General features: G+C 44.7%; 1 protein-coding gene across 4 annotated transcripts in view; it reads left to right on the top strand.

Annotated features, from left to right (window-relative positions):
• Positions 1-23,184, top strand: part of gk5 (glycerol kinase 5) — a 70,294-nt gene that overhangs the window by 28,053 nt on the left and 19,057 nt on the right. For all 4 annotated transcript variants that reach the window (XR_005462797.1, XM_038815632.1, XM_038815631.1 and 1 more), the window contains exons 5-11: positions 2,675-2,768; positions 5,173-5,304; positions 10,831-10,906; positions 17,736-17,797; positions 18,011-18,084; positions 19,105-19,165; positions 19,842-19,968. Coding sequence is in view for 3 of the 4 variants with exons in the window: in XM_038815632.1 (XP_038671560.1) it covers positions 2,675-2,768; positions 5,173-5,304; positions 10,831-10,906; positions 17,736-17,797; positions 18,011-18,084; positions 19,105-19,165; positions 19,842-19,968 (626 nt within the window). In the remaining variant the exon portion in view is untranslated. The remainder of the gene's footprint in view (positions 1-2,674; positions 2,769-5,172; positions 5,305-10,830; positions 10,907-17,735; positions 17,798-18,010; positions 18,085-19,104; positions 19,166-19,841; positions 19,969-23,184) is intronic.

Below are 23,184 nucleotides of genomic sequence, written 5' to 3'. Positions count from 1 at the left end.
GAAAGCAGACCAAGGCAGGCCAGCAGCACGGTTCAATTCCCATACTAGCCTCCCTGAACAGGCGCCGGAATGTGGTGACTAGGGGCTTTTCACAATAACTTCATTTGAAGCCTATTTGTGGCAATAAGCAATTTTCATTTCATTTCATTTTTCATTTCATAAGTTCGATGGGTCAGGAAAAACTAAAAGATGCTGACATCTGGGAGATATTAGAAGTGAGATTTGTCAACAAAAAGTGATACAGATTGCAAAGCAATTTAAACATGGTTACTTTTTTTTCACTTGGAGAGAAATATCATAATAGGTTATTCTTATAAACAAATGTGATTGAAATTTGGGCTGGGTTAGGATGAGTCTGTGGTTTACGGTGATGCATAATAATAATCGCTTATTGTCACAAGTAGGGTTCAATGAAGTTACTGTGAAAAGCCCCTAGTTGCAAAATTCCAGCACCTGTTCGGGGAGGCCAGTACGGGAATTGAACCCGCGCTGCTGGCATTGTTCTGCATTACAAGCCAGCTGTTTAGCCCACTGTGCTAAACCAGCCCCTAATGTGCAGCAGACAAGCCAGTTAAATACTTACTTTACCCAGTAACTTTATTTTGCAATTAGCTTGTGGCCACCTGGGCTGGGTAGAAGAATAATGGGTTGCAGGAGACTGGCTGGCTCAGTTCAGCGTCTGGTCAATGTTTGTAAAGGATACGGGCTACAATATATGGAACAGATTCAATAAATTATTTCAAAAATTACATTTCAGTGAAACCTACAACAAACTGCACTTTGTAAGAGCAAAATTGACCAAGCATGAATATAGTCAACTCCTTTCACATCAATGTGACATTGCTGATAAAGATAAAACACATCTAGAAGCTACTATCCTAAGGGTCCTTAGAATGATGACTAGCACTCGAGTACAATACTCGTTTAGACAAATAAAACCACAATCTGATAAAGGAACATTAGGCCCTAAGTCTGAACTTAGCAGATGCAATACATTGATCAAGCAGTTTGACCAATAAGACCATTACCTAACCCTAGTTTTTGAAGAATAAATTCAGAAACTTATTTCTTAGAAACTGAATTGACAACATAAATGTCTTCTCTCCTAATATGGGCTAATAATTAGGGCTGGCCTGTTATTGAACGAACAACCGACTTTCATGCCACCTTATTAATTGTACAACACCAAAAGAATTCTAAATGTTTCCACATAATTTGACTCGTCAGGACAGTGTTGGCAACTGTCACCTCCACGTGTGATCTATCCTAAACCTAATGGGTCTCTTGCTCTCCTCTCGGGGATGAACTTTGATGTTTGATGGTTATCCTAGTTCTCTTTAAAGTCTTGTATTTGTTTTAAGTAAAAGCAGAATTTAGCATTTTCTTAAAGAAATAAGAATATCTTTTCTTTCTGGAATGTTTTGCAAGCGTAGCAATTTTTGCTCTTTGTATAACCCATTTTATTTTTCATGCTTTAAAAAAAAAAAAATTCATGTATTTACTAAACTTAAATTGTTTCATCTAAAAAGGTGTGTTAATTTGCAGATGTTCAGTAAAATGCTTTTCATAGTTTCTATAAGGAGTAACCTTCTAGGATTTAGTGAAGAAAAGTTAGTTCTCGTGCTGTGATGAAGTTCAGGAGGAAATTTTCCTCCAGAGACCTGGCATCACTATGGTGTTATTTGTTGTAAGGGACCGATTGGTCTTGTTTAGACAGGGCTTCAATTTTTGACCTTTTTGATTAGAAGTTGTTTCTCCTGTTCAACAGTTTTTGCAGGATACTGTTACATTATGGAGGTTTAGTGAGGTGACTTGTTTGGAGGGACATGAAGAGAACAGTTAAGTTTATTTTGCCAACAACCTGATGAAACCCCCAAATTGCTAACGGCACTCCAAATAGGTGGGAATCTCGATGCATTTAACGGGAAAGGTAGCATTAATAGTATTCAATGTTAATTTCTCGTTGAGGGAAATGCTATTTTTGTCAAAAGCCCCTCGTTAGGGCAGGCAGTATTCTGAAGCCCTTGTTAATAAATATAATCTATCATTGGAAAATTAAATTTACGTTCCACATTGTTGTTTGAATGGCAGATTATTGTAAAACCACAAGCTTCCTCTTGCACCACATCCTTTAATTGAGCCTTCTGCCTTTACTCTTGGAAGCTGAGGATATTTAATCAGTTCTGTGCATCTACATGGACCTGATGTTTGTCCCCATTTTACTGATAAGGCCAGGAGGGAATTCTAGCACTGTTTCCCTTCCACGGTTGCAGCACATTTCTGATGGGCTGTGCTCTTGTTGTCCCTAAGCAGCGTCTACCCTTCTGCACTGTAAATTCTATGATAAAGGTGACCATGCGTTCTCTCATCAGTCCAGTATTGTCGCATTTCAATCATTCCACAAAGCCAGCCTTGCAAGGAGTGGATCAGAGAATTGGGGCTATTCCATCTTGTGTGTCCTGCAATCTTTGACACATTTCCCTTGTTTTTAATAGGATTCCATATAAAGGTGGTTGAATTCTCAATACATTTACCATTTGTCAAAAATGTTCTTAAATCGTATGTGGAAAATGAGTTGTTTATACATTTGCAAGGAATTGTAGGAGAGTTATCTGTGATATTTCATCATGCGAATTGAAATTTTCAGCAGGATTGTTCTGTATTTGTCCTTCAGAAAAACAGGAAGACCCTTTCATAACTTCATCTGCTGGCAAGACCTTCGAGCAGTCGACCTTGTCAAGTCATGGAACAAATCATTGTTACTTTGGGTAATGTCATCAGTTTTGGGAGCTGCCAGATGAGTGCAATATTTCAAAGGCCATAATTAAGGTCGCAAAGACGAGGCTCGAAAGATATGGAAACCCCTGTTGATGAATACCATTTGTCATGTCAGTTTTGAGATGCAAATAGCAAATTACATCATTCTGACACTGTTCAGCCTTTTGAATATAATCTAAATGCTATGGCGCCACTTGCAAGATTGACTTGGGGCATGGTGTTCTGCAGAAACCACAGAAGGCTATTCCGGTCTCACATTTAAAATGAGATATGAATAACAATGTCCAATCAGATTGGTAAGGCAGCCCCATGCTTTCACAAATTGTAAAAAACAAATTGTCCTTCAAACATCACTCTCTAGTCATTCTCTGAGTGCAATGGCCAAAGAGTACCTTGACTGTATTCGTGGAGGTGAGGAGAAAGATTTGCCCTTGCAATGCCTTTGCCGTTTTGCTCTCCCATTTAAGTTTTGTATTAGAAGAAAGCTATTAAAAACGGCTTGGTAATTGAGTATATGTAAGTAACCATATTCTGACACTGACTCTGCCAATTCAGCAATGGTAAACCCAGCGTTTTAATCAGTTGGCATTAATTTGCTAATATCACATGGTGAAGTTTACAAGCTCTTCTCTTGCTTCCCATTCACCAGTGGCATCAGAAAAACGGGATGGGCGGGATTCTCCCGTACCCTGTGAGGCGGGGGGGGGGGGGTCCTGGCGGGACGGAGTGGGGTGAACCACTCCAGCGTCAGGCCGCCCCAAAGGTGCGGAATCTCCGCTCCTTCAGGGGCTAGGCCCATCCCGGAGTGGTTGGTGCCCCGCTGGCTGCTGGGATAGGATCTTGGCACCGCGCCGACGGGCCTCCGCCGGCCAGCGCATGCGCGGGAGTGCCAGCGTGTTCTGGCGCCATCCCCGCGCATGCACGGGAGGGTTCGTCTCTGCATCAGCCATCGCGGAGGACCATAGCGGCCGATGCGGGAGAATAGAGTTTCCCCACGGCACAGGCCCGCCCGTGGATCGGTGGGCCCTGATTGCGGGCCAGGCCACCGTGGGGGCACCTCCCGGGGCCAGATCCCCCCCAGCGCCCGCCCATGCCACCAGGTCCCGCCGGTAAGGGACTTACTCTAATTAACGCCGGCGGGACCGGCTACAGACGGGTGGGACTTTGGCCCATCGCGGGCCAGAGAATTCGGGCGGCTCCGGTGCCCATTGAGTCTCGCCGGACCCCGCCATTCTCCGAGGCGGGCGGCACGACTCACGCCAGGCCGGTTTTTGGGGGGGCAGGTGAATTGGGAGGACGGTGTGGGTGGGATTCACGTGGACCTCCGGCGATTTTCCCACCCGGTGGTGGGTCGGAGAATCCCACCCAAGGCCTTTTGTGAGGTGAGTGCAAGTTTAAGTCCTAAAAGGAAGATAACCTTCCCTCATCCTTTCATACATCCTTTAACCTCGCACCTGTTCTCATTCCAAATTTCCCTGTATCAGAAAATAGTACCTCAAAGGTGAATGTTACCAAAGACTTTGGCCGGGATTCTCCGATCCGAGTTCGCCAGCGAGAACGGAGAGCATGGCGCTCAACCAAAACTCCCTTCACCGCAGTGGGACGGGAGAATTCTGCCGGGCGCAAACGGCCTTTATCTGATCTGTGGATCTGTAATCCCTCTGATGAGGTGTGAACCTCTGCAGTAGGCTTAGTGGCACTTCCTGTTCTTTTCATCAGTGCTGTGCTTGGGGAGGGGGTGGGTGGTGGGGGGGGGGGGGGGGGGGAACAGTTGGTTGTTGGCACAGTGCAATTGCTGCAGGGGTCTAGTGCAAAAGTCGGGATGTGTTCAGTTAGAATTGCACTTCAATTGGGTTCGAACTTTATGATCACCGACCCATTGTGTATCTGGCGTGTGAGGTAACGTGGTTTTGAAATACTTTTCTTGTACGGAGTTTGGTTTCCTTCTCGCCACCATGCTGTGTAGATATTATTCCAGGACATCTAGCTGCAGAGTCTCCAGCCGTGATCAATTTCTTCCTGATTTCCAATAAAACTGTTTGCTTCAGAAGGACAAGCAGCAACTTTGCTTCATGTTCGTGCACTGTTGGAATATTTTGTCAAAACTGCCAAATGGGGTGGGGTGGGGGTGTTGGGGTTGTGCCAATGTATGTCACATTTACTGACTGGGAATGGGAACAAGAAAATCAGCGAGCCCAACTGCAGAAAACTCAGTTTTGACAACTCTTCAGCAAAGTCTTTTGATCCGACCCAAAGACTTAACTGCAGCTCTGTGGGTTGGAATTGCTTAAAGTTCATCCAGATGTCTGACTGTGGGTCTATGAAACGCGCGCACTAAAAAAATGTTTTTATTGCAGAATAACTGAGCGTTGTTCTTCCTGGTTTTGAATGTAGGTGGTTCATAAATCCAGTGGGCTCCTCCATTTTCTGACCAGGAGAAAGCGCTTCTTGGCCGCAAGTGTCATCCATTTCTCCACGCAGCACGTATCCATGCGTTTAGCCTGGGTTCTCCAAAATATAAAACAGGTAAGGGAACGTGCAGTTTAGATGTTGATGAGTGTTGTGACCATAACGGAAAATATTTTTCTTTTGAGGTTTTTTTAAAAAAAATTTGAGAACCAAAGCCCGTTGGAGAAAGCCAAATCATCATGATTCGGGATTAGGAGAATGGGCTTTCATCCATGGTTTATTAAAAAATCATTATGTGGGCGTCATTTGTTAGGCCAGCATTTATTACCCATCCCTAATTTCCATTCAGAAGCTGGAGGCGAGTTGCCTTCTTAAAGCGCTGCAGGCTTAAAGGGTAGGTACACCCACTGTGCTATTAGGGAGGGAGTTCCAGGATGTTGCCCCAGTGACAGCGGAGGGGTGGCGATATATTTCCAAGTCAGTGTGGTGGGGTTCCCAGGTATCGGCTGCTCTTGTCCTTCTAGATGGCAGTAGTCGTGGGTTTAGAAGGTTCTGTCTGAGGAACTTTGGGGGGGGGGGTTACTGCAGTGAATGTTTGTGGAAGGAGGAGCAATCAAGTGGGCTGCTTTGGCCTGGATGGTGTTGAAGTTCACTCATTCAGGCAAGTGGAGAATATTCCATTACACTCCTGACAAGTGCCTTGTAGATGGTGGACAGGTTTTGAGGGGTGGGGGGGCATTAGTGTCCAAAAGTTACGGTGGGGTTACTCGGTTACCGGGAGAGGGTGGAGGTGTGGGTTTGAGTAGGGCGCTCTTTCCAAGGGCTGGTGCAGTCCCGAAGGGCCGAATGGCCTACTGCACTGTAGATTCTATGATTCTACAATTTTACACATCTCAGCGTTTTTAAAACGCTCCTCTTTTGGCGGATGTCTGTGTATGTGGTCCCCTCCCAAAACTTCCTGAAGCTTTGATACAGACGCGAGCACGCACAGTCACAGCCGCACGCGCGCTTGCACATAGACATGCACCCTTGAGCAATATTTATAGACGAAGCTTGTATGTCCTGAGTGAGTTGAGGAATGCAGCTCTCTGGTGGCAGAAATAGGTACTGCGCCTTATCAGTCTGTGCCTGTGTCCTGCAAATTGTGCCCAGCCGCAGAAAAGCTTGTCAGAATGGGACAAAAAATTCAGCCGATCAGATTTGTTCCGGTCATTGATGACCTGCGGGTTTCTGTGAGCAATTTATCGATGGTACAACCAATCAATGGCAAAGCCCCGCATTGGGGGGACAAAAATCACATTTAAGAACCTCTCTACTTATCAATTAGGTGCATAAGCCCTCTAGTTAATTGCAGATTTAAATAAATTTAGCATTTTAGACTCTGGAACTTTCGCGCTGGGGAGGTGAGCGGAAGGAATGAATTGTTGCAAATGTTATCGTTCCTTTCCCGCAGCCCCAAATTTGCCCGTTGCTGGTCCACGGACACAATGGCCCTTTATCGAGCACAGGCATTGTAATCCTTGCTTGTATTTGAATAGATTTGTTTACATTTTTTATAAATTTTGATTGTTTGTTTACTGCAGCTTCTGATTGTTTGTTTCTTTCAGTCTTTTTGGACAGAGATTTTTTTTTTTTAAATTTAGAATACCCGATTCTTGTCTGATTAAGGGGCATTTTAGCGTGGCCAATTCCCCTACCCTGCACATCTTTGGGTTGTGGGGATGAGACCCTCGTAGACATGAGGAGGATGTGCAAACTCCTCATGGACAGTGATCCAGGGCCAGGATCGAACCTGGGTCCTCAGCGCTGTAGGCAGCAGCGCTGACCGCTGTGCCCAGAGCTTTGTTTTTAAAACTATATTGATTGAAGAATAAATATTGGCCATAACACTGGGGTGCACTCCCCTGGCCGCCTTTGAAATGGTGCCATTGAGATTTCGCAGCCACCTGAGCAAGCAGGTGTCCCAGGTCGACATCTCATTCTAAAGAAGACATTGCAACATTCGAGCGCTCTCTCAGCACAATGCTGGAGTGTTAGCTGGAAGATTTGGGCTCAAATCTCTGGGGTGGGATTTGAACCACACCCTCTGTCTCCCAGGGGCTAAGCTACAGTTGACATTAAACTGGCTCTGTTGTGGCTACAGTAGCAGAAGGAAAGAAGTGTAATTGTTCTCTCTGCTCGAGTCTGTGGCCAGAATTTCCTCCTGCTGGTCCTTTTTGGCAGGGGCAGTGTGAAATTGAAAGAATGGGATTCCCTCTGGGTTCCAGTCCACCTGTCCTTGCCCCATTTGAGGCCCTTCAGCACTGTGTATTACGCCCAACCTCTCCTTTAGGTTGGCAGAAGGATATACCTGGCGTCGGAGAGGCCCAAAAATGAACGGGCTTGGATCTCTGGCTTGTCTTCTGGTCCCGGGATTTAGAGTCTGGCATATACCTTCTTCTTTCCACTGCAGCTTCTGTTGTTGCAAGGACTACAGATTGACAGCTCTCTAAGGTGGCAATTCCACCAGAGTTGGGGGCGGAAGTCCCATCAGCAGACAATTAACGCTCATTTCGAGCATAAAATGGCTGTGGGGGAGTCCGAGTCAACAGAGATATATTCCCCACCAATTCTTCGAATCTGAAATATACATAGGCCTGAATATAGTATCCCAGGCCCAGCAATCGTAAGCTGTTTCATCAATTACCTTTCTTCCACCATGAGGTCGGAAGTGGGGGTGACCGACTGCACGATGTTCAACAGCATTCGCGGTTCCTCAGATGTTGAAGCAGTCCATGTCCAAATGCAGCAGGACCTGGACAATACCCAAGCTTGGGTGGACAGTTGACCAGTAACAGACGTGCCACACAAGTGCCAGGCAATGACCATTTCCAACAAAAGAGAATCTAACTATTGGCCCTTGAAATCCCCCATTATCAAACACCCTGGGGGTTACAATTGAACAGAAACTGAACTGGATGAGCCATGTAAATATTGTGGCTACCAGAGCAGTTCAGAGGCTAGGAATCCAATCGCCAGTAGTTCCCTCCTGACTCCCAAAGCTTGCCCACAATTTATAGATCTGGAGTGATGGAATACCCTCCACTTGCCTGGATGAAGTGGGGGTTACTTACTGGTAGAGGGTGGATACGTTGACTTGAGTAGGATGATCATTGCTCGGCACAACGTCGAGGGCCGAAGGGCCTGTTCTGTGCTGTACTGTTCTATGTTCTATATGAGGCGCCCAGAATCATAACCGGGTGAAGTAATTATTTTACTTAATATACTATGCGGCCCTTTGTGAATTGTGAATTTCTGAATGTGGCCCTTGCACGGAAAAGTTTGCCCACCCCTGATCTAGAAGAACAAGCCATCTAGAAGTGAACATCGCCACCTGGAGGTTCCCCTCCAAGTCACTCGACTTAGAAATATTAGTCCTTCACTGCTTTTGGGTGAAGATCCCTCCCTAACAGCACTGTGGGTATACCTACACCTCTCACCAGTTCAAGAAGGCAGCTCACCATGATCTCAAGGGCAACAAACAGCGCAGCCCACATTCCTGGAAGAAATAATTTTTTTAAAATTCTACTCTAGTTTTGATCTTGTTGCGGGTTTGGTAATATAGTGATGATATGCCAGGAAATTGGACCACCATTTAAATTCAAATCCAATCGAGAATTCAGAAGGAACTTCATTGTTCAAAGTCTGGTAATGTGAAAATCACTACTACGTGGAGTAGTTGAAGTGAGCACTATAGGTGCATTGTAGCATACAAGGGAGAAGGGAATAGATGGATACAACGGTAGATTTGGATAAGGGAAGATGGGAGATGACGTGAGTGGAGCATAAACACCTGCGTGGACAGGTTGGGAAAAATGGCCTAATTCTCTGCCGTATATCCAATGTAAACTTTTTGATCGTCCTATTCAAATTCTACCTAAACTTCAATCCCTATTTCAGATTTCAAACCAGTTTTTTTTTTGTGAAATTGCATCACTTGCCTTGCTCAACGCCTGGCTTCAGTGCCATTGTGAAACAAAGGGAAGGGTGTGTCTGTTTCCCATGACTCTAGAGTTGATGAACTGCGTTGTCTGTGAGCCGGTTATTCTGATAATTCTTCAGTGTGCTGTGAGGGAGGAGGACCTCCTCCAAAAGGGGAGAGCAGATAGCTGCACAGGGAGGAGCCATAGATTTCCCACTCAACCCTGAACATTCAGACATCCTTTTGGCAGTGACATTGGCTCCTTACATTGCTCACTCTTTAAGCACCTAAATGTTGGGCGGCACGGTAGCACAGTGGCCAGCACTGTTTCCTCATAGCGCTAGGGTCCCTGGTGCAATTCCCACTTGGGTCACTGTCTGTCCGGAGTCTGCACGTTCTCCCCGTGTCTGCGTGGGTTTCCTCCGGATGCTCCGGTTTCCTCCCACAAGTCCTGAAAGACGTGCCTGTTAGGTAATTTGGGCATTCTGAATTTTCCCTCTGCGTACCCGAACAGGCGCCGGACTGTGCCGACCAGGGGATTTTCACAGTTACTTTCCTGCAGTGTTAATGTAAGCCTGCTTGTGACAAAAATAAAGATTGATTGTTGTAAAATCTCTAATCCAAGTTTTAAAGAAAAATAAGGATTGAGGAAAATCTTCTTACTCCTTCTATATTCCAATAACTATCTTGCATTGATACTCCAAATATCCACACTTGTGATGTAGTGGAGTAGTGGAATTGTCACTGGACTAGTAACCTAGAAACTCCGGGTAATGCTCTGAGGACCGGGGTTCGATTCCCACTATGGCAGATATTGAAATTAGAACTGCAATCAGGGAGAAAATCGAGCATTTATGAAACGGCAGTAGAATACCTTCCATTGCTGGTACCTTCTCTTTTGGAGACCAGGAGGCTGCTATATATGTGAATATCTGAATTTTAACATGAAAACACTTGAGGTGTCTGTTAACCTCACCACAGCAATATGTGCTTGTATTGCTTCAATTACGAGTGGTTGAAAAGATCCTCCTGTTTTTCAGAGGCAGTACAGGTATATCTCATTCTGGCCGGTCCCACAAGCGGGATCTTTCAGACCCACCAATAGCTGGAACCCCCCCCCCACTTTGTGGCGCCTCCCCCAGTGGTGGAGGCTGCAGGACATGAAAAGCCCCAAAGACATCAGCAGAACAGGAAACTCCCACCGCCGGTCTCCCCGAACAGGCGCCGGAATGCGGAGACTAGGGGCTTTTCACAGTAACTTAATTGAAGTCTACTTGTGACAATAAGCGATTATTATTATTTATTATTAATTGCGGCTGGAAAATATGCTGTATGAGTGGGTGGGGGGCAGAAGAAAATCCCACCTGCAATTGTTTAAAACAAAAATAAAGGCATAGACCTCCTTCTGAAAGTATTCTTGGTTCAACTTTCTGGGAGCAGAGAGGGGATATCTGAACACCATGGTTTCCCAGCAGGTTTATCTATGAATTATTTGGTGAGGTACATTCTATGATCGGGTTGGTCCTTCTGAAGACCGGAACTACGTAACTTAATGTCCTGAAAGTCCACTTGTGCTTATCTAGCCCAGGAAAGAAAGTCCTGGGGACCAATGCTGCAGGTGGATTTTATATTTTTAAAACCGCTGTATTGCTACATATTCAACTGTAGCCATCTCCTTACAGGTTCAAGACGCTGTTGCTGAAGAAAACTGCTGCTTTGGTACTATTGATACATGGCTGTTATACAAACTGACAAACGGTAAGGTTGGCCCTTGAAAGCAAAATGTTAGATAATTTGATCTAAAGGGCAGTGAAGCAGCAAATTCAATACTATGCAAAAAAAGAGCTTTGACAAAGAGTCATCGGACTCGAAACGTTAGCTCTTTTCTCTCCCTGCAGACGCTGCCAGATTTGCTGAGATTTTCCAGCATTTTCTCTTTCGATGCCCATTCAAAAAGAAATGGGTATCCCATACCTGTCCTGCCAAATGCTTTTAACAACTTCTCAATCTGATCACCCTTCAAATCTTCTATATTCAAGGGAATACAAGCTACGTTTACGCAGCCACTCGGGTAACATTCTGGTGAATCTGAACTGCAGCCCCTCCAGGGATCATATATCTTTCCCGAAGCCAGGAGCCCAAAACTGATGCATTAGTCTAAGTGGGGTTTACCCAAAACTGTTATAACTTCCTCCACTTTCTAGTCTAACTACCTTGAGATAAAGATGAGCATTCCCTTGTTGATTGCTTTTTACAAAATTGTCTATTAACTTTATGATTCCTAAATCTCTTCCCCTACAGTTACTAGCTTTCTACTCTGATTTATTATTCTTGTGCCAGATGTGGGTGACTTTTGTATTTGTCCACGATCAATTCCACTTGCAATAATCTTTTGGACTCTTTTTCCTTTTTTTCAGAAAATATTTTTATTCTCCTTTTTCACATTTTCTCCCAAATTTACACCCAACAATAAGCAGTAACGAATATAATGTCAATCCCCATATCAATAACAACAACCCCATCCACCCACCAGTCCCCAGACATTAGCCTGCATGTTCACATAAATAAATGCCTTTTTTCCCTTTTATCAAAATTGTTAATAAATAAAATGAAAAGATGAAGTCTCTGACTAGATTACTCAGGAACACCACACGTCATATTCACTAGAGTATGTAACCTTCATCCCACTCTTCTGCCTTCTCGAGTCCATGTCAAAAACATCTATAGATACATCAATATATATCTAATTAGTGACTTCCTCAAAAACAAATCTACATTAGTCAGCCATGACCAGCCTTAAAAAGACATGTTAGCTTTCTCTGATCCTTCTCATTTGTTCAAATGCGGAGTCATACTATCTCCAGTATTAGATTCTAGTCTCTTCTCCACAACTAACTGGCTGTAGCTACTTGATCTATCTCTCCTACCCTCCTTTTAATGGAGTAGCATTAACATACGTCCAGTCCAATGTACAATTCCCAAATCAAGACATCTTTGTAAGATTATGGTCAAGGCCTCTCCAATTTGTTCAACTGCTTTTTTGATTGAATGACTGTAACAGTGCAACCTTTACTTTTTAGCAAGATATAAAATGGTCTTTCACTCAATAATTACTTGAAAACCTTCCACTGCAGGTTTACCTGTTAATAGCTTAGCTCAGTTTAGTATGTTTAGCTTATATTTCTTTTCTTCAAAGTCAGCTATCTGATCTTTCTCCTTCTTGAACTTAAATGACAAACTTTCATTAATGTTATGGTTACTATTTGCAAGATATTGCCGTGTCAGACTATTCATCAATTTGAATGTTTTATACATTGCTAAACTTAGTCTGGCTTGGGGGGGGGGGGGGGGGGGTCCGTGGTGGCACAGTGGTTAGCACTGTTGCATCACGGCGCTGAGGACCCAGGTTCTATCCTGGCCCCAGGTTACTGTCCGTGTGGAGTTTGCACATTCGCCCCGTGTCTGCGTGGGTCTTACCCCCACAACCCGAAGGTGTGTAGGGTAGGTGGATTGGCCACGCTAAATTGCGCCTTAATTGGGGGGAAAAAAGAATTGGGTACTCTAAATTTATAGAAAAGTAGTATGGCCTATTTCCTTGTCTGTTTAGCTCAGTTGACTGGACTGCTGGTTTGTGATGCAGAGAGTGGCCAAAAGCGCCATGCCGGGTGAGGTTATTCATGAAGGCCCCACCTTCTCAGCCGTACTCCTCACCTGAGGTGCGCTGATCCTCAGGTTAAATCACCACCAGTCAGCGCTCCCCCTCAAAAGGGAAAAGCAGCCTGTGGTCATCTGGGACTATGGAGACTTTAGATATCGTTTCAGAAAGCTGAAATTCTAAAAATGCATTGCCTTTATGACTTGAGGTACTGTGCAAATCTCATTTGATCTGAAAATAATAATCTTCCATCACTATTGCTTTGCCCTTGTTTCCTAATGACTTGGCCCCGTGCCGCAATTCAGTAAGGTGATGGCTAATCTGATTGTAACCTCAGCCCCACATTCATGCCTAACCCTGATAACCTTTTACCTCCTAATGAAGAATCTAACCATCTCCAATGGCGGGGATGTGCACACACACACCCTTCCCCAAAACCATCATAGACGCGGAGATATGCTCTCAAATCCGCAAAGTGGCTGAAAGTACAATAAGATCATTAAGAACTCGAGGGGAAGGTGGAGGACCAAGAGAACAGGTCACGCCGTCGGAATCTCAGAATTGTGGGTCTACCGGGGGGCACCGAGGACTGAAACCCCACAAAATAAGTGGTGCAAATGCTGGATAAGCTGGTCAGGGGGCGAGCTTCCCAAAGCCCCCAGAAGTAGATGGAGCCCATAGATCACTCTGGTGGGGGCCAAAATCAGGAGAACCATCACAGGTCATCATCGTCAAACTCCACCTGGTCCAGGACAAGGAGAAGATCCTGAACTGGGCCAGACACACCATCTTTCAAATGGGATCTGCGTGTACCAAGACATTGGGGCCGACGTAGCCAAGCCTTGGGCTGAATTCAATGGAGCCAAAGTAGCCTTATTTAAAAGCAAGTGTGCGATTCAGACTGCCGTTCCCGGCCAAACTGTGGGTGACCTATCAAAATACGAAACACACCACACCGGGTTAAGTGGAGAGGTTTGTCTGCAAGAACGGGCTGGAAAAGCAACAACAATAATGGACGCAAAAATAATTGCGCGGAATGAAGTTGCCTTGCTATCGCTCAAATACAAGTGCCAGGAAAGCGGGTAAGGGGTGTAGAATGCCTGTTGCAACAGGTCACACATGCCGACGACACAAACAAAAGCACTGTAGACAGCCTTGGATGGCCCCCAAACAAAGGGAAACCCCGGAGTGCAGGGGCACATCCTCACGGTGTATATGGCGATGAAGGCCATCTTAAACAGCCCCAGAGACTTGTGATCCTCTGAGAGAAAAACATTTCTCCTCTCCGTCAGAAATTACCCCTAAATAGACCCCTAGTTCTAGATTCTCTTGACAGGACGAAACATCTTCTCCACATCCACCCTGTCAATACTTCTCAGGATCTTGAAGGTTTTGAGTAAGTACACAATACCAATGTCTTGTGTACGATTCTGCGTTGTGTGTCCGGAAGAGGCTGCGACAACGGATGAACGGTCATCGCGTGACAATCACCATGCAGCAATACTACCTTCCAGTCAGGGAGCACTTCAGCATTCAAGGGCATTCAGCCTCTGATCTTCGGGTAAGCATTCTCCAAGGCAGCCTTCAGGACGCGCAACACAGAATTGCCAAGCAGAAACTGATAGCCAAGTTCCGCACGCATGCGTATGGCCTCAACCGGGACTTTGGATTCATGTCTCACTAGATTCATGTCCCACCATCTGGTCTGCGCTTGCAAAATTCTACCAGCTGTCCTGGCTTGAGACAATTCACACCTCTTTAATCTGATTATCCCTCTCTCCAGTCGCACCGTCTGGGCCTGTAAAGACTTAATTGCCTGCTAAGATTCGCAATCAAAGTATCATCTTGCATCATTGGCTTTGTCTATATGTGTTTGCGTAACCTACCTCTTCACTCACCTGATGAAGGAGCGATGCTCCGAAAGCTTGTGATTCCAAATAAATAAGTTCCGTGTTAGACTTTAACCAGGTGTCATAAGGCTTCTTACTATGCCCACCCCAGTCCAATGCCGGCATCTCCACATCTTGTGCAACTAAAGTATAACCTCCCTACTTTTGTAATTAATTCCCGTCATAATAATAAATTATAGCATTCTGTCCGCTTTCCTAATTAGTTGCGTTGTTTATTTACGCATCCTGTTACTGCATCATTGTTCTGGGAGGAACATCAGAGTCTTGCACCGATTGCTGTTTCTTGATTTAATCCAGAGCATTTCCATTTTCGCTCACCCTTGTTAATGTACTTTCTTTCCATTGCTGTAATATTGTTTCAGGCATTGTAGTTTATCATCCTCCTTTCCCTATGTCCCAGCTCTTTCTGAAGATCTTGTAGCCCATAATATGCAGCTCCCATTAATACCCAGCTTGCAGCCAGATGGTTGCCGTAACAAACCCTTTGAACTGGATTAATGCTTCAGTGCCTATCATGTGCCCCCAATAATTCATCTGAAACACTATAAAAAATACCTTGATTAATTCAGAAGGATGAAGCAGATAACTATATTTTGGTCACTCTGACATTGTAGAGAAATATAATGTTGACTGTGTCCTAACCATTTAAATCAGTTTGTGAACGGGCTTTCCGTGTTATATGAAATTGTTCACATCAGCACTATAGATTTTGGGAAAACGTGATGCTATTTTAAAATTTGACCAAAAATGGGGGCCACAAATACCATTGATTCAGTTTGATCGATATCTTCCATTGAACTTTTTCACACTTGTCCGATACAGCAAGTCCTCACTTGAGTGTTGGTTGCATTCCTGAAAATAGCGCTCAGATTGCCATCTGAATCAGTGTTAGGAATCAATGTTGAATCCAGAGTTGGGTTTCTCCAGATATTTCTTTGCCAAAATAAAACCCAATGTACAAGTTGAAGTAGTGTACTGTTCATGTGCATTCTTGGCTGGTATAACTCACAAAATAAATCACTGAATTAGGTGGAAAAGTTCTATACATTGAAATGAGATAATATTGAATAACCCATGAGCCCTGAGAGGCACAGCTTCCGTGGGCAACAACTGCCCGAGGGGCAGCACGGTAGCATTGTGGATAGCACAGCTCCTGCTCCTAGATTTTGAGTCCTGCTCTCTCCCCTGTAGCCCAGGCCACTGGTGATGAGGTGATGGCTCCGCCATCAAGTGTGCAGTGCGCATGGGGGTGGGACGCGAGTGCAGATGACGTGAAACCAAAATGGCAATTCCAATTGAGGAAAAAGATCCTCCCAACGAGTACAAAAGTTGAAGTGAAACTACTTGAAGTAGTGTGACTTTATTTTATAATTTGCCTGAGGAAGGAGCTGATGTGTGATGATGCACCTGAAACATTCTGTCTGTTGAAGTTGTGATTTTCTGCCGTTGAATGGTGCCTAGTTATTTGAACATGGAAGTGTGGCCAAATTTAGAAATAGAACCTTTTACTGCACAAACTTTAGCCATTATTAAACAGTGTGAATAGGATGTTTCTTTCTCCGTTCCTTTAGTTTGTCATTAGTGAATGTAGTAATGGTGACAAATTAAAGAGAGACCTGGGTGTTTTCGTGAACCTGATGCTCAACATGTCTAACTGATGCTGGTCAACACAACAAGGAGAACGTTGAGCTCCCTCGATCCTCGCTCTTCATGTAACGTTCTCTTTGGGCGGGGTGGGGGGGTTGTTAATCCTGGCTACTGCCATGATATCAGGACTGTACAAGGAGATAGACACAAGAACTACCTCAGCCAGAGTGACAAGGGAACACGTGCCGTTCCAGCAATCTAGCCAATAGAGCTAACCGAAAATGTTGAGCAGCATAACCGAAACCACTCAAGTCAGGGGAAATTGTTATCAAACTGCACAGTTAGATAGATAGAGAAATACAGCACAGAACAGGCCCTTCGGCCCACGATGTTGTGCCGAACGTTTGTCCTAGGTTAATCATAGATCATAGAATTTTGGACACTAAGGTCAATTAAGCATGGCCAATCCACCCAACCTGCACGTCTTTGGACTGTGGGAGGAAACCGGAGCACCCGGAGGAAACCCACGCACACAGGTTATCGGCTCAGACTGCACCTTTAGCTCTCTTGAATAGAATCCCTACAGTGCAGAAGGAGGCCATTTGGCACGAAGAGGGGGAAACCAGAGCACCCGGAGGAAATCCATGCAGACACAGGGAAAACATGCAGACTCTACACAGACGGTCACCCAAGGTCGAAATTGATCCAGGGTCCCTGGCGCTGTGTGGCAGCAGTGCTAACCACTGTGCCACTCACTATGTTCAGGTCAGGTTATTGGAAAATAAAAAAGACTTTCAAACACTGGAAGCAGTGCACAAGCTGGAGGCCGATCCCTAGGTTGAGGAGTGTAAACAATGATGATAGAGGCTTCCTGCTCGGAAAGGATGATGTGGAGATACCGGCGTTGGACTGGGGTGAGCACAGTAAGAAGTCTTACAACACCAGGTTAAAAGTCCAACAGGTTTGTTTCAAACACGAGCTTTCGGAGCGCAGCTCCTTCCTCAGGTGAATGAAGGAGCAGTGCTCCGAAAGCTAGTGTTTGAAACAAACCTGTTGGACTTTAACCTGGTGTTGTAAGACTTCTTACTGTGCTCGGAAAGGAGACATCGGAGAGGTAATCTCACAGTGGCACATAAGGGAGTTTAGTCCAGAATACTACTCCAAATAAAACTAATTCAAAGTAGTAAGAGATAAATTTGGAGCTAACATCAGGAATTTATTGTATAAAAAATGATTTGCACTGAGGAATAGAATTCCATGAAAAGTAATAGAAGTGAAAATCATGGAATTATTTAAGAAGCAATTAAGTGCAGGAGTGTACCACCTTTCTGGATGGCTTAAGATGGGTAAAATGACCTTCAAAAACTGTTTAATATGTGCCAACAATTTAAGTCTCAATTATCTGTACATTACCTGTGTTGTTCCTTAAATGTAGGTGCTGTTTTTGCGACAGATTACTCAAATGCAAGTACCACAGCGATATTTGACCCGTATCAGGTATTTTGATTATTTTCTAATTCTGCATAAAAGTTAAGTTTTTATTTGGGGAAAAGGTTTTGAAATTGAACATGATTTAGAATTTTACCTACTTTGAATTAATGGTATTATTATTTTTAAAAGTGTATTTACATTGAACTTTCATCTTCAGAGCAAACAAAGTCTAGCTTAAGGCAGTGTGAAATTTACAGTGATTAATGTTTATCATTTTAGTTGTGTTGGAGTACATTCCTCGCCAGCCTTCTCTCAGTGCCTTTGTCTATCTTCCCACCAGTGAAGGATACCAGGTAAGAAAAGTGAGTTTCTAAATGACAGCCAATATTGCATTGCTAATACACAGCAGTGTGGTTAAATAAGTAGCTTGGTGTTCAATGGCTGACTGAAACGTGGCTGAAGTGAAGTTGAGATGTTCTCACTGGCATAATTCAGAACCCAATAATGAAGAGTGATGGTGGTGGTAATTCCAACCACGGCACGGTAGCACAGTGGTTAGCACATTTGCTTCACAGCTCCAGGGTCACAGATTCGATTCCCGGCTTGGGTCACTGTGTCTACGTGGGTTTCCTCCCGCAGTCCAAAGATGTGCAGGTCAGGTGGATTGGCCATGTTAAATTGTCCTTGGTGTCCAAAACGGTTCGGTGGGGCTCCTGGATTACGGGGATAGGGTGGAGGTGTGAGCTTGGGTGGGGTGCTCTTTCCAAGGGCCGGTGCGAACTCAATGGGCCGAATGGCCTCCTATACTGTAAACTCTATGATTCTATGATCACATGTACATCACTATCCAGTTTTAATCACTATTTATAAAAAAAACCTAGAAGTTCAAAGAAGATCAACACAATTTATTATTAAGCCATGAAGTGCGGCTAAAAGAATTTCTCTATGAAATAAGATTTAGGAGAGAGCAATAAGCGGAAAGCTGTTTGTTAAAGAGACGAGTGTAAAGTGTTTTTACAAGCCCAGATGGGAGAATCTTTATGCTAATGAAAACTTCCCTTTTGCCCTTCTTTGTATGACCATCACTTCACTGAATGTAATATTATTCATGAATGACAATAGCTCAGACATGAGGTTATGCAAACATGTGAACTACTGCATTAAAGATAATGCATCAAGGGAATTAAGTTTATAACATTTGTCTTTCTTCCACCCTAGAATTCTGCATTTCAAGCAATAAAATATTTTCAAGTAAAATTCAGCAACCATTTATAACTGATATTCAAACTCTATTATCCATTTGAAAAAATATTGTGTAACTCAATGAAAATAATGTCCTTTCTTCCCCCCCCCCCCACCCCCCCATATTTTAGCTGCAACTTTGGTTACATTGATGAAAGTATATTTGGTGCTCCAATTCAAATAATGGCCTTGGTAAGTACTAAAGTATATTTGATATTCTGAAATTCTTTTTCCAATTTGTGTGGTGATGGAATATTCTGACTAGTTTTCCAAATCGGCGTGTAAATGTGCAAAAAGTGTTTAAATGTGCAAATTTATGCATTCTTGTTTTGGCTTTCTGGTGAGCAACATTCCACACAATTACTGAACCGTAATAGTATTTCCCATACCTCAACATTGCTAATATAGAGTGCTTGAAACAAATAAAATTAGCGGATTCCACATACGTTATTGAAATCAACGGAAAATGGTGGTCACTCAAATTTTGAATAAGCTTTAAAAATCTTTAGTCGTTTAGAAAAGTTCTAAATATTTTGCTCAACAGAAGTGCTTACTTGGAAACTGCAGGTGGCACGCACAAGTGTTGCAGTGACCAGGATTAACATCAATTATATTCTGTTATCACATACTCAATCACTATCCCATTGACTAACTTTCCCTGTCTTTTTGGGTCGCGAGGGGGTAGGGGATGTTTCTGGTTAGCAAAAGGTGATCATAAATTACATTAATTGGTGCTGGATGTGAGCTTTTCCCATTCTCCCAACTGAAGATGACATGAAAGAGATGAAGTGTCAAGTTGAGTTGAATGGATTTGGCAAGCGATTGTTCATCACTATAGGTGTGTCTAATTCCTTTACCCTCTGTATAGGCAGCAGATCAACAGGCAGCCATGTTTGGGGAATGCTGCTTTGAACCAGGAAGTGTGAAACTCACAATGGGAACAGGCACTTTCATGTCTGTCAACACTGGAACCAGGGCTCATGCTTCTGTAACAGGTAAAGCAATATGTTTTCATCATTGCATAATGTCGATTCACTCGCAACTTGTCGTCAACATGAAATAATTGGTAATCCTCCAGTATGGAAGTCATTGCGCAACAATTATGCAGAGCGATCAAATGTTCCATTTTCTGCGGTTTGTGTTCATATTTTCATGCATTGGTTATAATGCGGCCTCCTCTAAGGGTTGACCAAATGCAGACCTGTGTCACTGCTTTGCAGAACATCCCCTTCAGTCAACAAGCATGGCCCCGACCTCCTAGTCGCTTGTCATTTTAATTCACCACCTTGCCCCCCTACCCACGTTTCTGTGCTTGGTCTGCTGCAATATTCCAGTGAAGTCCAGTGCAAACCTGAGGAACAAAACTTCATCTTCTGATGAGGCACTTTACAGAATCAACCCCCCTCCCCCACAATTAAGGGGCAATTTTAGTGTGGCCAATCCAGCTGTCCTGTGCATTTTTGGGTTGTGGGGGTGAGACCCACATGGGGAGAATGTGCAAACTCCACACGGACAGTGACCCGGGGCTGGGGTCGAGCCTGGGTCCTCGGTGCTGTAAGGCAGTAGTGCTAACCGCTGTGCCACCGTGCTGCCCTCTAGACTCGGCCTCTGAGTTCGACACTGCAGACCATCACATTATCTTCCAGTTTGTATTTTTTTTTTTGCTTAGTGCCAGTCCGTATCTTGTTCTCCTGTTTTGCTTGCAGACAGCACTGACCTTTATTCTGCTATTGGTACCTACTCCACGTAAATTGCTGGAATGGGCAGACAGGTGACAGATGAAGTTCAGCGTAGAGAAATGTGAAGCAATTTAGCTGAGGCTTTGAAAGCAGACCAAGGCAGGACAGCAGCACGGTTCAATTCCCGTACCAGCCTCCCCGAACAGGCACTGGAATGTGGTGACTAGGGGCTTTTCACAGTAACTTCATTTGAAGCCTACTTGTGACAAGCGATTTTCATTCATTTTTTTCACTCATTCATTCAGTTAATTTTGGTAGGAAGGACATGGAGAGACAATATAAAGTACAGGCTTTATTAATAGGGGCATTGGGTACAAGAGCAAGGAAGTTGTGTTGAGCTTGTATAAGACATGAGTTTGGCCCAAGCTGTACACTGCAGTTTAGGAAAGATGCAAAAGCATTGAGATTGTTCCAGGGATGAAAGGGGATTTGATAGAAGTGTTCAAAATCGTGAGTCTGGACAGAGTAGTTAGGGAGAAACTGTTCCCAAGGGTGAAAGGATCATGAATGAAAGGGCGCAGATTTAAGGTAATTGACAAAAGAAGCAAAAGCGACATGAGAAAAAAGTTATTCACGCAGAGCGTAGTTACGGTCTGGAAGTGTGATGGAGGCAGTTTCAGCCGAGGCATTGAAAAGGCAGTTAAACTTTTTCTTCAGGATTATGGGACAAAGACAGGCGAATGGCACTCGCTGAGTAAATTGCTCACTTGGAGGGCTGGTGCTGACATAAAGGGCCGATTGTCTGTCTTCTGCGCTGTAACATATCTGTGATCTAAAAGTGCTAGTTATGAGCACAATGTGCCATATTTATTTTGGGTTCACTAAATGCTAAGTACAAAAATATTGGAAGACATTTGGTCTCAGCCAGCTGGGCATTGCTAGATGGTCAGTGGGCAGTCGCCACAGGCCGTACAGATCTCTGAAAAGGTTAGAAGATAAGGATGAGATTTCCAAATCCACTACAAGGAGTTACTGTGGATCAGTGAGCAGGAACCTAAATGTGGGATAGGATATAAGCCTCTGTAAGTTGGAGAAAGCTACCAAGGAGACCGTTGGAAATATTGATGAGGGTGATGAAAGTAGTAGATGTGAACTGGGTCAGGCAGTGTTGTAGTGGTGAAAACAGGCAGTATCTGTGATGGAAAGAAGGTGGAGTTGGAAGATCAGCTCGGAGTTGAATAGGATTCCAAATCTTTACTTCATCTGATTCAGCCTGGCAACCCCCCCACCCCTCCAAACTAAAAACAATTCTGGCCCTACCTGCAATGCCAAACTCCAAGTAAGTAGGATCAGAGGTGGGCAAGAGCTAAGAATAACTCCGCCAGCAGTGTCTTTGTTACTGTGGTCCATCCTGCTCCCAGGCTATTTTTTTTGCAGGTGTGGGTTGGCGGGAGGAGACAGCAGCAGGAGACCACCCACAGGCCGCAGGAAGTGACATGACTCGTGAAGGAACAATTAATGCTCCCTCGATTTGATTTGAAGTTTATATTACATAAAAGTGGCTGTAAGCTTTGAGAGCGGAATTTAATGTAGATGACACGGGTCTCGTCAGCTGCCTGGAGAGGCAGTGATGGGAATGCTTTGCCTCTTTTTGGGTATGTGTAGAGATCTACCATGCGGTTCAAGTGCAGTCTCGCATACACTTTAAAACTCAATAGAAATGTGAGTTGCACTTCTCTGATGCAAAGTAAAAATGTTTTATTGCCTCTACTGATTAGAATTGAGAGAAACTTAAATCTATTCTCAATAAAGCCTTGCCAGCAAAAGACTTAAAGAGAAGTAATTTATAAAACAATTTTAACGTTCAAAAATAATACAGAAATGGTTTCTTGTTTAAAGCAAAACAGCTTGCGCGAACTTCAAGAGTTCGAGTGGAAAAGTGAAAATACTAAAATAAGGGGCGAAATTATCCGACCCCCAGCAGGGTCGGAGAATCGCCTGGGGCCGCCGAAACTCCCGCCCCCGCCGTGGCAGAGATTCTCCGCCACCCGGGAATTGGCGGGGGCGGGAATCACGCCCCTCCGATCGGCGTGACGTCCACGTCGATCGCCGAGGACCCTGCTGCGATTCTCCGGCCCGCGATGGGCCGAAGTCCCGCCACTGGGAGGCCTCTCCCGCCGCGGAGGTTTGAACCACCTCTGGTGGCAGCAGGATCAGCGGTGCGAGCGGGGTCCTGGGGGGGTCGCGGAGCGATCGGATCCCAGGGGGTACCCCCACGGTGGCCAGGCCTGTGATCGGGGCCCACCGATCCGTGGGCGTGCCAGTGCCGTGGGGGCACTCTTTCTCCTCTGCCGCCGCCACGGCCTCCGCCATAGCGGAAGATAATCCCCCAGCGCGCATGCGCCGGTGGTGATGTCAGCGGCCGCTGACGCTGATGTCACCACCGGCGCATACGCGAACCGGCGAAGGCCTTTCGGCGGGCGGCGGGCCTGAAAGGCCGCTGATGCCAGTTTTGGCGCCAGTCGTCATGGT

This window comes from Scyliorhinus canicula, chromosome 13 (genome assembly GCF_902713615.1).
Source record: "Scyliorhinus canicula chromosome 13, sScyCan1.1, whole genome shotgun sequence".
NCBI classification, from domain to species: Eukaryota; Metazoa; Chordata; class Chondrichthyes; order Carcharhiniformes; family Scyliorhinidae; genus Scyliorhinus; species Scyliorhinus canicula.
This window is presented reverse-complemented; position numbering and strand designations above follow the sequence as displayed.